The sequence below is a fragment of the Miscanthus floridulus genome, chromosome 17 (genome assembly GCF_019320115.1).
Source record: "Miscanthus floridulus cultivar M001 chromosome 17, ASM1932011v1, whole genome shotgun sequence".
NCBI lineage: Eukaryota > Viridiplantae > Streptophyta > Magnoliopsida > Poales > Poaceae > Miscanthus > Miscanthus floridulus.
In genome coordinates this window covers 72,861,933-72,875,700 of record NC_089596.1, presented here as the reverse complement: position 1 = coordinate 72,875,700, position 13,768 = coordinate 72,861,933, and the positions used below count along the sequence as shown (strand labels likewise).

General features: G+C 47.2%; 3 protein-coding genes across 3 annotated transcripts; 1 reads left to right on the top strand and 2 right to left on the bottom strand.

Annotated features, from left to right (window-relative positions):
* Positions 1 to 3,641, bottom strand: LOC136517223 (uncharacterized). The gene is made up of 3 exons (XM_066510753.1): positions 3,180 to 3,641; positions 887 to 1,220; positions 1 to 782 (listed from the first exon to the last, which is right to left on the bottom strand). Exons 2-3 carry the CDS (start codon positions 1,214 to 1,216, stop codon positions 228 to 230), a joined length of 885 nt encoding a protein of 294 aa, XP_066366850.1. The 5' UTR covers positions 1,217 to 1,220; positions 3,180 to 3,641; the 3' UTR covers positions 1 to 227.
* Positions 1,228 to 3,173, bottom strand: LOC136517222 (protein ALP1-like). Its single transcript, XM_066510752.1, has 3 exons — positions 2,249 to 3,173; positions 1,935 to 2,160; positions 1,228 to 1,844 (listed from the first exon to the last, which is right to left on the bottom strand). Exons 1-3 carry the CDS (start codon positions 2,756 to 2,758, stop codon positions 1,405 to 1,407), a joined length of 1,176 nt encoding a protein of 391 aa, XP_066366849.1. The 5' UTR covers positions 2,759 to 3,173; the 3' UTR covers positions 1,228 to 1,404.
* A 4,769-nt stretch (positions 3,642 to 8,410) lies between the features above and the next one.
* LOC136515787 (protein NRT1/ PTR FAMILY 5.10-like) lies at positions 8,411 to 8,989 on the top strand. Its single transcript, XM_066509283.1, has 3 exons — positions 8,411 to 8,549; positions 8,658 to 8,875; positions 8,975 to 8,989. Exons 1-3 carry the CDS (start codon positions 8,411 to 8,413, stop codon positions 8,987 to 8,989), a joined length of 372 nt encoding a protein of 123 aa, XP_066365380.1.
* The last annotated feature ends 4,779 nt before the right edge of the window (positions 8,990 to 13,768 follow it).

The window sequence follows — 13,768 nt, the reverse complement described above, 5'->3', positions numbered from 1 at the left end:
TATAAAAGTCTTGGCCATATTACAAATAAAAGTCTTAGGCCATATCCATAGGCACATTACACACTAATATCAAGTCTGATGCTTGCACGATGCATCAAGTTCAAGCCTTACACAATATATAGCAAGTTCAAGGCTTCCACATAGCAAGACACAAGCTTACTTAGACCACAAATATAAAGTTCTATATGGTACCAACAAAAGAACCATCCCATGACTACAACTTACCCTTACTGCCCAGGGTAGTTGTCAGCAATGTGCTTTGCAACCCAATTGAATTTATGTTCAAAAGGCAAGGAGTTGAAAGCTCTAGCTATGTGAGGATGTTGGACCAAGTAGGAATGGTAGAAGGATAAGTGAGTCGAATTGAAACTACCACTCATAGCCATCAAGTTGTCATACAAATCATCCGGCACATCATTGTCAGGTTTCCCCGCTTCCTTTATCGCCTTGGCTAACTTGGTACTTCCCCATTTAATTGCAGCAACCAATGGATCTTGGTCAGTCATGGCCCTCTTCTTGCCCTTGTCCCTCTTCTTAGGATTGGTGGCCTTGGTAGCCGATGAAGTTGCCGCATTGTTGTCTTCATTTGCATTCCTATCACTCTGTACCTCCATCCTCTGTACCTCATTGTCCCAGTCATCTGTACTGTCTTCCTGTGTACCTAGAGGCACACCCGAGTCCTTTGCAAACTTGCCTGTAGCCATGGTACTTCCAAATATTGTGTGCATCTCCTCAAAGTGTTGAATAGGCTTGTTTAGAAAATCAGCATCAGACTTGTGATCCTGCAATATATGTACATTTTTAGCAACTACTATTATGTGACAACTAATAATTCAGCAACTATTATTAGATTATTATATGTGAGAACTAATAATTCAGCAAATACCTTAATATGATTGTTGTAGTGCTCATCATCAAGAGTTATAGTGAAGGTATCTTCATCCCAACCAGCAGCACTCAAACCACGAAGGTCACATATTTTACGAAACTTCTTTTGCCATGTCTTAAGGTGATTCTTAACCTGCTCACCACTGCGCACAATGCTAAATTTCTCTTGAAGAGCCTTTGCACACCCATTGTAGTGAACCATCTTGAAGGTGGATGAAGTCTTGGTGCCATTAACCACTAAATTGGCAAGGTATTCGAGCATGCAGGCTGACCAAGTTGAAGTCCAAGTAGCATGTCCACCAGTCCCTGCACTACCCTCTGCTTCCATTCCCCTACAAAATAAACAATGCAATATATGTCCTCAAATAATAATGCCAACAAAGTAGCAAACAAAGTAGCAAACAACGTGGCAATCAAATATCTGTAGAAATATGTCCTCAAATACAATTTCAGCCCTCAAATACAATTATTATATTGTCCAAGAAAAAAATACAACACAAATTACATTGACTGATACTAGTTTCCATGGCTTTGACGATCTGCCCACATTTGGGCAGCCAGGCCTTCCCTAAAAGCTAGCATAATGGCATTCTCACTTGCTGTCCCAGCATATGTGGTGTGCTGGGTGTCCTCATCGTTGTCACTTGGTATATTGAATTCATCACTCCCATCTTCAATCACCCAATTATGAATGATGCAGCAAGCAACAACAATATCAACTTGAGTTTCATAAGGAAAAAAAGGAGAGGCATCATCAAGTACTTTGAATCTCCTTTTTAGTGCTCCAAATGCTTGCTCTACTATGATTCTCAATGAGCAGTGCCTACGGTTAAACAATTCCTTCTCATTTTGCACCGGATTCCTCCCCCATTCATTCAAGTGGTATCGTACACCCCGAAAAGGGGGTAAAAATCCTGGTTTGGCTCCATATCCAGCATCAACTAGGTAATATTTACCTAACATATGATGCATAGTTAGGTTACATCTCAATGATCTATTAATTTTGATGAACAAATTTATGGACAAGACATAGGTTCTTGTATTACCTTGTGGCACACGAAGGCCACCCTCACGTGTTAAAGCATCACGTAAAACTAGTGCGTCATGTGCTGTCCCCTCCCATCCGGCCAACACATAGGTGAACTTTTGGTCAAAATCTACGGCTGCCAGTACATTTTGAGTACAATGCTTGTATCTACCACGAAAAGCATGCTGCATTTCCTTTGGAATAGTGGCTCTTATATGTGTACCATCAAGTGCTCCTATACAATCCTACGTGATGTTCAAAGAAGTCAAGATTAGGTCAATTAGGTTTGGCAAAAAATAAACTTAGAATATGACATAAGGTTGAGCTTCACACCTTAAAGTATGGATACCACCTTGGGTCTCCTTCAATTTTAGCTGGAGTGTCCAATGAAGGGGGCCTAATATAATCATCTCGTAGCTCACCAATAGCATGAAGTACTTTGTTAAAATAACGACTGACCGTTTCTCCGGATCTACCAAAATTGGTTGCAATTACTCTATTCCTAACATTGTGCCCCACAGTATGCAAAAACATTGCCACTTGCTCCTCAACACACATATGAACGGTATCTTCAAGTAAACCACGATCTCTAAACAACTTACAAAACCTAAAGAAACGTGCTTTGTTCATTCTCAGCATGTTTACACAAGTTGTGTCATCCTTCCAGATTTTGTCATTGAGGTATTCCATTCTCTTCCTATCCCTTTCATATATTGGTGCATAAGTAATCCCTTCCCTTCTTGCAACTCGTTTTCTTTTCCTAGAGCGAACAACAATTGCCATGACACACAACAACCAATGTGCAGCAGCAGCAAAAACAAATGCCTTGAGCCTGTTATTCATCTACATACAGCAGCACAATCAAGCACAGCAGCACAATCAATATAGATCAGGTAGGTAAAAAGCAAATATTCAGAAGCAGACCCCATCCAATTCCATATAAGAGGTAACATGGTCTTAAAATTCATGTAGTTTGATTCAAAGTTACTTACAATTTAAGTCTGAGCACAATATACTACTGAAAGACCATCCATAGTTTGTTTCTATTCATAGGAAAAGGGTGCTCCTAACCATCTAGGCGTTGTACGCAAACGGCGGCCCCGCTGGCCGGTCAGCGGGCGGGGGGTCGAGGGGGGGGACGCCCCCTCGCGGGTTTCAGGGCAGCGCCCTGAAACCTCTCGGCATTTCATCAATCGCATCAATGAAATCGCTATGAAATCGCTATGAAAAAGTAACAACAGAACAAGACTAAACTAGTACTCACCTGCAGGGATCCGGGGCAGAGGGCGGCGCCGGTCCAGGGCAGAGGCCGGCGGGCGGGCGGCTCCTCGGGCGGACCTGGAGGCGGGCGGGGCGGCACCTCGGGCGCGGCGGGGCGGCTCCTCGGGCGCGGCGGACCAGGTAGGGTCGGCGCGGCGGACCAGGCGGGGCCGGCGCTGGGCGAGGCCGGCGCTGCGCAACCCTGGCGGAGATGCGGGGCTCGGCGCTGGGCGGCGGTGGTCTGATGGAGCGGTCGAGTGGAGGGGAGGTGAAGGGATAAGGTTTGGGGTTCTCAACCCGAGCGGAGCGGCTCCGTCCGCCAGATTTCGACGGAGCAATCGAACCCGCATATTGGAGGAATATTCTCCTGGGGTCGAACCCAACCCATCCCAAACCTCCATCCAAACAACCAGAAAATGGGTCGAACCCATTCGGGTTGGCTCCAGCACTCCAACCAAACAGACGGTAAGTTCACTCCCCTGCTCAGATTCGCTACATACCCATCAGGGTACATTAAATTCTTGATCCATCGAAGTACTTCCCTCCTTTGATCGATTTCAAGACATAGGGGGCCCTAGGCCTTCTCCACTGCTTTCCTGTTGCAGGAGGCCACATCTTTAGGTTTGGCCTATCGCACAACGTCGCCAGGTCCACTCTAGCCTTAGGGTTGTCCTTAGACTTGTCAGTGTCCATGAGCGTTGCCCAAAGTGCCTCGGTGATATTCTTTTCAGTGTGCATGACATCAATGTTATGGGGTAGTAGGAGGTCATCAAAATAGGGGAGCCTCATCAAGCTGGACTTATGAGTCCACATATGTTGCTCACCATATCCCACGAAACCATCATCTTCGTTGGGCACGAGAGCATCTATCTGAGCATGAACCTTCGCCCCAGTCCTCAAGCGCGGTCTAGGGTCCATCACTTTGACACCTTTCGTAAAGCTCTTGATGTTTTCTCTGAATGGATGGTCAAGAGGGAGGAATTGACGGTGTTTGTCGAACGATGAATACTTGCCACCCTTCTTCAACCATATGAACCTCACAGTTTCCTTGCATATTAGGCATGAGAACTTCCCCTAAACACACTAGGCGCACATTAACCCGTACGCTAGGAAGTCGTGCAGGGAGTAGTGGTACCAGACATGCATTTTGAAGCTAGTCTTCGTAGCTCGGTCGTATGTCCACACCCCTTTGACCCAAGCATCGATCAACTCATCTATCACATGCTCCATGAAGACACCCATATTACTCCCCGGGTGTCCAGAGATTATCAACGATAGGAACACGGTATGCCGTTGAAAGGAGACGCCGGGGGAGGAGATTCAGGGGGATGACGAACACGGGCCAACATGTGTATGGTGCAGCCATCATGCCATATGGATTGAACCCATCTGTTGCCAGCACGACACGTACATTACGAGCCTCCTCTGCTTTGAGAGGATGCTGTGAATTGAAGTACTTCCATGCATCAACATCGGATGGATGTACCATCTTCTCAGGATTGTGCTGTGTGCCGTTTTTATTCCATGTCATCTGTTTCACGGATTCCTCGGTCATGAATAGCCATTGGAGCCTCGATAGGAACGGAAGGTGTCGTAGGACTCTCATGGGGATCTTAAGCTGTCTCTTCTGGCCATCGCCTGAGTCTACCTCCACGTACCTAGAGGATTTACACTTCGGGCAGTACTTTGCATCCGCGTGTTCTTTCCTAAATAGGACGCATCCCTTTGGACACGCATGTATCTTGTCATATGGCATCTTAAGTGCAAGAAGGAGCTTCTCTGACTCGTACAAGTTCTTCGGCATAATGTGTGTCTTCGGTAGCATATTGCTCCACACGGCCACCATCTTGTCGAAGCCTTCTCGACTTAGGTTTAACTTGGCCTTCAACCCCATTACGCGACCAATGGCATCTAGCTGAGAAACATTAGTATGATCGTAAAGGGGTCTCTGTGCCGAGTCCAACATCAGGTAGAAGGCATCTGCGGTAGCCTCCATCTCCTCCTTGTCACGTCCTTTAGCGAACTAAGCTTGGTGCGTGTCATCCAGCATGTCTGCTACCCCGGCATCATCATCGAAAGCCTCGAGCCATGGTCTCACCACCTCCTCCCTGATACGATCGGCTTCACCATGGTGGATCCACCGGTGGTAGCCCGGAGTAAATCCAAACTTCACAATATGTTTACCCATGGTTAACCTATCTTTCCTTCTTCTGTTGTCACAACCGCTGCACGAACAAACCACTAGAGAATGGCCTCCAGCACTCTCGCCAAATGCATGCTGTAAGAATTCTTTGACCTTGACTATAAACAGCAAGTCGTAATCGTGCGCGTCTTTCCAGAGCGTGTACATCCACTCACGGTCCTCCATCCTTTAACAGACGTATCAACACATATGAGTCACCATCAATTGCATCTACGTGGTGTCCCTACTCTCTAATAGGTGAGGATAGGTCCTAATCCCACCCGCGGATCCGTAGATAAGGTTAGTTTCCATGCTCCGCTCCTATCCGAGACGGAATTTCGGCAGCACCTCCCCGCTGTTCTCCCGATACACGTCCTGCAAGGGAGAGTGTGTGTATCTGGAGAACAACAGGGGGGTGATGCCGAAACACCGTCTCGGATCGGAGCGGACCATGGAAACTAACCTATCTACGCATCCGCGGGCTGTCCAAAAAACGTGGACAATTCGAAATAGAAACGCTCGCAGATATGCAAAAGACCTACATAACTTCGACCGTATCTCTTTCGGACGGGAGACGCCTAACTGGGATCAGCGACCTAAGACCATGATACGGATAGAGGGGTTATACCTAGGGTGCCGGTGAGGTCAGGCTAGCGGGGCTGTGGCGAGTCGGTGCAGTGGCGCCACGACGCGGTGCAGGCATACCCGCAACGCTGACGAAGACAATCGGGGTCACCAAGGTCCCTCCGCCGGGGCCTCCTCCTGCATAAAAAGGCAATACATTAGTGACAATTGAAAATTTCGGTAGAACCTCCCCTGCACGGGGATGTTTCAAAAACCTGCAAAAAAGATCGGCACGAAGGCCAACATCCACAAACAACGGCTCGATGGCCGAAAACCACATACAACAACTATTACTACTAACAAGGGCTCGATGGCCGACATCCATTGCACGATTTTAATAGAAAGGGAAGGGTGAACCTAGTGTGCTCGTCAACGGTGGGCGGAGTCGGGAGCGGGGCGCCGAGGGCACAGCACCGCCGCTAACGAGGCGTGGATAGCGGCCGGGGCTCCTCCTCCCTTCTTCCTCCTCCCTTCTCCTCTCCACCTCCCTTCTCCTTCTTCCTCCTCCCTCCCTTCTTCCTTCTTCCTTCTTCCTTCTTCCTCCTCCCTTCTCCCTTCTTCCCCCTCTTCTCTTCCTCCTCTTCTCCCCTTCCCTTCTCTCCCTCCTCCCCTGCTCCTACGGGCGGCGCGGCCAGGGAAGGGATGGCCGGGACACGGCCGCCGCTGCCGAAAATGGCCGGCCGGCACCAGCCAGCCACCTCTGGGCGACCGAGGCGAGGGGGGGCCAGGCCGCGGCCGGCGACGGGCGCGATCGCGGGCGCACGCGGGCGCGAGGGCGGGGCTCGCCGGTGGCTGCGATTCGCCAGCGAGGGCGCGGCGGCGGCTGGGGTGGGTGCGGGGGAGCGGGTGGGTGGCTGGGGGTTGGGCCGGTGGGCTTTTAGTGCCTAGTTTTTTTTATTTCAACTTTGCCAAGGGCTTTGCCGAGTGTCGGCCCAGGAGGCACTCGGCCAAATATGATTTTCAAAAAAAAAAAATTGCCGAGTGCCTAGCGCTGGCACTCGGCAAAATAAGTTTTAAAAAATTAAAAAAAAATTTGCCGAGTGCCCAAGGCTTACACTCGGCAAAATATGTTTTTAAAAAATATTTTTTTTTGCCGAGTGCCTAGGTCTCGCTCTCGGCAAAATAAGTTTTAAAAAATAAAAAAATTTGCCGAGTGCCTATCTCTGGCACTCGGCAAAATATATTTTTTTAAAAAATGCCGAGTGCCATGGGCTGGCACTCGGCAAAATATGTTTTTAAAAAATAATTTTTTTTGCTAAGTGCCTAGGGCTGGCACTCGGCAAAATAAGTTTTTAAAAATAATAAAAAAAATTTGCCGAGTGCCAGCCGTTAGGCACTCGGCAAAATCTGACGGCAGGTGGCCGCCGTCACGGGCCGACCACCTTTTGCCGAGTGCCGCGGTATTCGGCAAAGCCCAGTTTTACCAAGACACTCGGTAAAGTCACCTTTGCTGAGTGCTTTATTTTGCCGAGCGCGGCACTCGACAAAATATTACTTTGCCGAGTGCCCCGATAAAAAGGCACTAGGTAAAGTCTCATGCACTCGGCAAAGTCCAGTTTTCCGGTGGTGATAAGTTGTTTGTGCAGTCAGAGCTTTTGACTGCATGAGCGTCATTCGCGCACAGGAGTCAGAAACCAAAGGTGGTAATATCAAAAGTTCACCGATTCAAAGTTATGACTTTCAATGGATGCTTCAGATGTTGACTTTTTTTTGGGTATCGAGACTGCTTCTAATGTTCAAAAGTTGATTCTCTGGTTGAAAGATCACCGTGTCTCGGCAGCGGGCGGTGCAAAAGCCATCGGCCGCGGATACTGGTGGCTTCGTCGGGCGGCGGTGGCTCGCCGGTTTGGCCAGGTCAGGGCAGGGGAGGGAGACACGAACACGACGAAGGAATGCTGGAGGATGAGTGCGACAATAGCTCGCGCCGCCACGGATGTCCACCTGTCCTGTGTTCCAGGTGGCGCGCGCAGAGGGATCCAGCGTACACGTCTCCGGCGCCGCGCGCCGCCGATGAGGCCAGCTACCGCGTGCATATGACTTCGTCGTGGATGCATGCACATCGAAGCAAGTTGACCGCGCGGGCCTCACAGAGTCAGTGTATCTCTCACGATCACGATCCCGATCCCGAAATCGGCAAGACGGCAAATGAAGTCAAACTCGTGCCAAATAAATAAGTGAACCACGATGATAAGCTAGCTCATTTGTCATCTCCGATCCGCCTTCTCCAGCGGTGCGGTGCTTGATTAGTTGCCTTGATTTCTCCATAGTCCACGGCTATTTAACGCCCCGGACCCCAACCGCGCGCGCTGCTCCGGCGAGGATGGATGCCTAGCCATTAATTATTACTAGCTCCTGGCTCCGGCCGTTTCAGGCGTCATCGGGCTCTGGTCGGACACCTAGCCATCCACCAACTCGATCTACTCACAAGAATGGCGGACGGCGGTGACGAGCAGGGCGCGGCAGCGGGCGGTGCCGGTGCCGCCGTCGTCGCGGCGGCGGTGGACCACCGAGGCCGGCCGGCCTCCCGCGCCTCCACCGGCGGCTGGAAGTCCGCTTCCTTCATCATAGGCAAGTTGGCATCCGCAGCTGGCTCGATCGATCCATCCGTATATATACGCAGCAAGTTTCCTTTCTTGCTGAGATGAGATCGATCGGTTACGTTGATGCGTCGTGCAGCGGTGGAGATCGCGGAGCGGTTCTCCTTCTACGGGGTGTCGGCGAACCTCATCACCTTCCTGACGGGCCCGCTGGGGGAAGGGGTTGCGGCGGCGGCGTCGGCCATCAACGCGTGGAACGGCACGGCGCAGCTGCTGCCGCTGCTGGGCGGGACGCTCGCGGACTCGTGGCTCGGCCGCTACGGCACCATCGTGCTCGCCTCGCTCGTCTACATCCTCGTAAGAAAAAAAAAGACTGAATATATTTCCGCTTCTTTGTGTTTGGTTGTATGGATACTGAATATATTTCCGCTTTGGTTGTATGGATACAATCGATAGAAAATAATATTCTAGGTAGACGTCGGATATCGTGACCCTAAAAAATTTGACGGATAGAATATCCACATATTAATTAGCGCAGGTTTTATGTGACAATTAGAGTAATATAGTACTAATTAACATATTTTATTTTTAATTAGTGATTATGGCCATGTTCGTTTCTCTTATAATTCGTACTTTTCAGCTTGTTTATTTAGCCGGAACAGTGTTTTCTCTCTCACGATAAATTAGCTAGAACATTGTTTCGGTTTATTTTTTCAGCGAAGCGAATGGGACCTATAATGACAAGATTAGTGTCGGTGCATATTTATTAAGATATAATTAGTCAAGTATTCTCATCGTCCATCCAACCAAACAAACAACATAATACCCATATCCCGAAATCCATGAATGACCCTATCTCATCCGTCTTTGTCCTCAAACCAACACACTCTTACTTAGGCCTTGTTTAGTTCGCGAAATTTGGATTTTGGGACTACTGTAGCACCTTCGTTTTTATTTGGCAAATAGTGTCCAAATATTGACTAATTAGGCTTAAAACGTTCGTCTCGTAATTTCCCACCAAACTGTGCAATTAGTTTTTCTTTTCGTCTACATTTAATGCTCCATGCACGGGCCGCAAACATTCGATGTGACAGGTACTGTAGCAACTTTTTGGATTTTGGGGTGGAACTAAACCAGGCCTTAACTAGCTAGCTGTTGATTCATTGCTTTGCATTTTAAAATAAAATTCCCGATTCGCTGCTGGCCAGCTCACCTGCACGAAGCCACGAACCACCAGTCTGTTGTGATGATTTTTTGGGGGTTATTTTAACATAAAATAAGGGATCGATATTGGGGCGCGACAAGATTCTCAGTATAAAAATGAAAGAGTAAAATGCACCTAGGATACTTAAACTATTGGGGCATTACCATCTAAGTACTCGAACTGAAAAAGCTACACCTAGGTACTTAAACTATGGGGCATTACCATCTGGTTACTCGAACTAAAAAACCTCCCACTTGGGTACTTAAACTATTGGGCCATTACCATCTGGGTACCGTCGCCGGTGACCAGGAGCGCGGGAAAATGAATTTTGATTTTTTTTCTTTTTCTAAAAATGGATGAATAGTGCTGGAATTTGTTATTTAAAAAAAATAATTAGAGCTCCAAACATTCTAAAAATTTTTGTGTAGCCTCTATATGATGTACTCTACCTAGAAAAAATATGAAACTTGGAAAATGAATAGTTTTTGTATGTTTAAAAATTACCTCTTTTAATTAATAAATGAACTTCCATAAATTTTATAATTAAAATAAATAAATGTCCAAAAAGAGGCGGCCTACCTGTGCTCTCCTGCTCGCTCGCACACAGTTAGGCCGCCTCTTTTTGACATTTATTTATTTTAATTATAAAATTTATGGAAGTTCATTTATTAATTAAAAGAGGTAATTTTTAAACATACAAAAACTATTCATTTTCCAAGTTTCATATTTTTCCTAGGTAGAGTACATCATATAGAGGCTACACAAAAAATTTTAGAATGTTTGGAGCTCTAATTATTTTTTTACAAAAATAACAAATTCTAGCACTATTCATCTATTTTCAGAAAAAGAAAAAAATCAAAATTTATTTTCCCGCGCTCCTGGTCACCGGCGACGGTACCCAGATGGTAATGGGCCAATAGTTTAAGTACCCAAGTGGGAGGTTTTTTAGTTCGAGTACCCAGATGGTAATGCCCCATAGTTTAAGTACCCAGGTGAACTTTTTCAGTTCGAGTACCTAGATGGTAATGCCCCAATAGTTTAAGTACCCAGGGTGCATTTTACTCAAAATGAAACATCCAATGATTTCATTTTAGAACAGCCTCTTCAGATTTTGGTACACTCTGTGCTCAAAAAATTGTCATTCCAAAACTCAAAATTTGTCCCACAAAATCTATCGTTATAGTCTTTGTACAGCCAGTCAGGTCCCACGTATATCAACTCATCAAGCTCGTATCTTTTTCCTCTATATATTTCCCCAATCGCATCCACGTGACTGCAGGACTCCTTAATTATAGCTGCAAGCGCAATTAACTTAGACCATGCTTGGATTCATTATCCGCTAATAGTTAGTTTGCTCATATCTGATATCAGCTAGCTAAGTATTAGCTACCTATTAGGAGTGTGTTTGGATGCACAACTGATGAAAATGCTACTAAATAACTGTTAGTTGTTATTATCTCATTTGGTCCAGCTAATGAAATAATTATTATCTACTAGAGGTCAAACTAACCATTAGCTATTTTATTACTTGTACTTGTTTGGATAAAAAACAACTACTCCCTCTGTCCCGAATTATCTGTCGTTTTTTGTTTTCGTGCTGCAAGTTTGACTCGATTTGTAGAAAATACGTGCAACATTTGTATCTCTAAATAAATTTATTAAAAAACTAGATTCATAGATCTTTTCAATGATACCAATTATGTACCATAAATATTAATATGTTTTAATATATTTTGCCAAAATTGTTTATCGGAAAACGAAAACGACAGATATTTTGGGACGAATGGAGTGTTTACCTATAGAATATGCATAAATAGGGCTACCATGGTCATTTGGGTTCACGATCATTTATCTAAATTTTTGTAAAATGACAAGCTCTTTTTAAGACGGACGGAGTATTAAAATTTAGTGACCATCTCCGTACACCCCCAATCATTCGAAGTTTATTAATCATAGCACCACAGTGTAACTTGCGGTTACGTTGAAGAGGACAAATAGTTCCCTGACTGAATGCGTTACGAACCATCTGTGCCAAGTCAAGGCCATGCAGGTCGACCTTTGCAGCGCCCTCGTGTGTAAGTTTCCACACTGACCACTGACGAACCCTCACTCCACCTCAATCAATCCCCCCATGCCTCAATTGCGCCCTCCAGCAAGCCAATTTTTCTTTAGGGCGCAGATCAAGCATTAAATACAATCATTTAGAGGCAAAGCAATCAGTGGTGTTACAGAAATTACAAACTTATTTTGTAAGGACAGTCTCAGCGGGGGTTTCATCTCTCAGTTTCCAACACACCTATATTTTGGAAATAGTACAGAAGAGTTTCATCCATGAAACTCTCTCTACTCCCATAAAACTTTTATCTTCTCTCTTCATCAAGACAATGCCATATCAACATATTTAATACCCATAAAACTCTATGAAATCTCCATTGATTTCATAGAGTCCCCCTCCCTCTCCTTCTTCTTCCCCGACGGAGCTCGCGCCCCTCCCTCTCCTTCTTCTTCCCCGACGGAGCTCGCGCCCCTCCCTCTCCTTCTTCTTCCCCGACGGAGCTCGCGCCCGACGGAGCTCGCCCCCGGCGGAGCTCGCGTCCGGCGGAGCTCGCCCCCGCGGCCCGGCCGAGCTCGCGCCCGCGCGCGGCGGAGCTCGCGTCCGCGTCCGGATCCGGCCCCCCCTCCCTCTCCTTCTTCCCCGACGGAGCTCGCGCCCGACGGAGCTCGCCCCCGGCGGAGCTCGCGTCCGCGCCCGGATCCGGCCCTCCTCCCTTTCCTTCTTCTTCCCCGACGGAGCTCGCGTCCACGCCCGCGGCTCGGCAGAACTCGCGCCCGGCGGATCTCCCTCTCCTTCTTCCCCAACGGTGCGGGAGCGGGCCACCTCGGACGCGAGCGAGCGCTGACGATTTGCGTAGCGAGGAGAGAGGCGATGCTTTTTTGCGTATCGATTGCTTCGGTAGGCAAAATGGGTGACGGGTTTGGGTCGGCTGTTGGATGGTGTTTTCGGATAGGCAAAGCACTGTTGGGGACGCATTTTGGGTTTGCCTCTCGGTGTTGGAGATAGTTTTAATGCGCTTTGCCTCGGGCCTCAGTGGAGGAAGAGAGAACCACAAGATCAAACTGGATTTTTTTTCGTTCCTGTGAAATTGTTGGCTAGCTATAGGATTCAAGAGAAAAGGGACAGGCAATTCCTCTATTCCAAACTCACATTCCAAATTCCTTTCCTTGTTTTCAATTTGTACACAAATGATACTCCTTCAATCCAAACAGGGTCTTAGACTGGACATAGTGGTAAACTTTCTCTTTTCTCTTAATTGAAAGGCAGTGTTCCTCCAAGGAATGCCACCGAGCCAACCAACCATCAAGATGGTCTAAAATTAACGTGGATGGGTCATTCCTGGAGCATTCCGGTGGGGCAGGAGCGGCAGCCATTGCTAGGGACTGTAACAGGTCAGTGATCTTCACAGCTTGGAAGTTCATTGAGCACTGCGGGAGCACCCGGGAATCAAAAGCTTTGGCTTGCATTGAGGCCCTGCGCTGGGCTACTCATTGAGGACTATCAAGAGTCATTCTAGAATTTCATTGTGCTTGGTTGCCTCAAGGATAAGACACAAATTGATAGATAGATCAGAGATAGGCCCGGTCATAGAGGAAATTAGAGTGCTGACTCAACTCAAAGGGGAGTGCAAAATTTCCCAAGTAAAGAGCGATTGTAATCATGTATGTGGCAAATGCATTGGCTAGCTTAGCTAGGCACAGCAAACATTATACCTGCGTATGCTTAGGACCCTCTAAATGCCGGTTTTATTAACCCTGGTGTCTAGCTAATAAAGCTCTTTCTTTACTCGAAAAAAGAAAGAAAGAACGATAGTGTTCCTGCCATCGTTCTAAAAAAACGGATGTAGTGATTTCACAGAAGTAATTCAGCCCATAGTTAGCCAAACTCGACGGCCCAGCAAAGAAAGGAGGACCGAACCGGACGACTCCTGTCCGATGTGGGGCGCAGGTGAGATTGCGGAGTTCCAGGCTGGTCCGGTCGATTTGTCTGT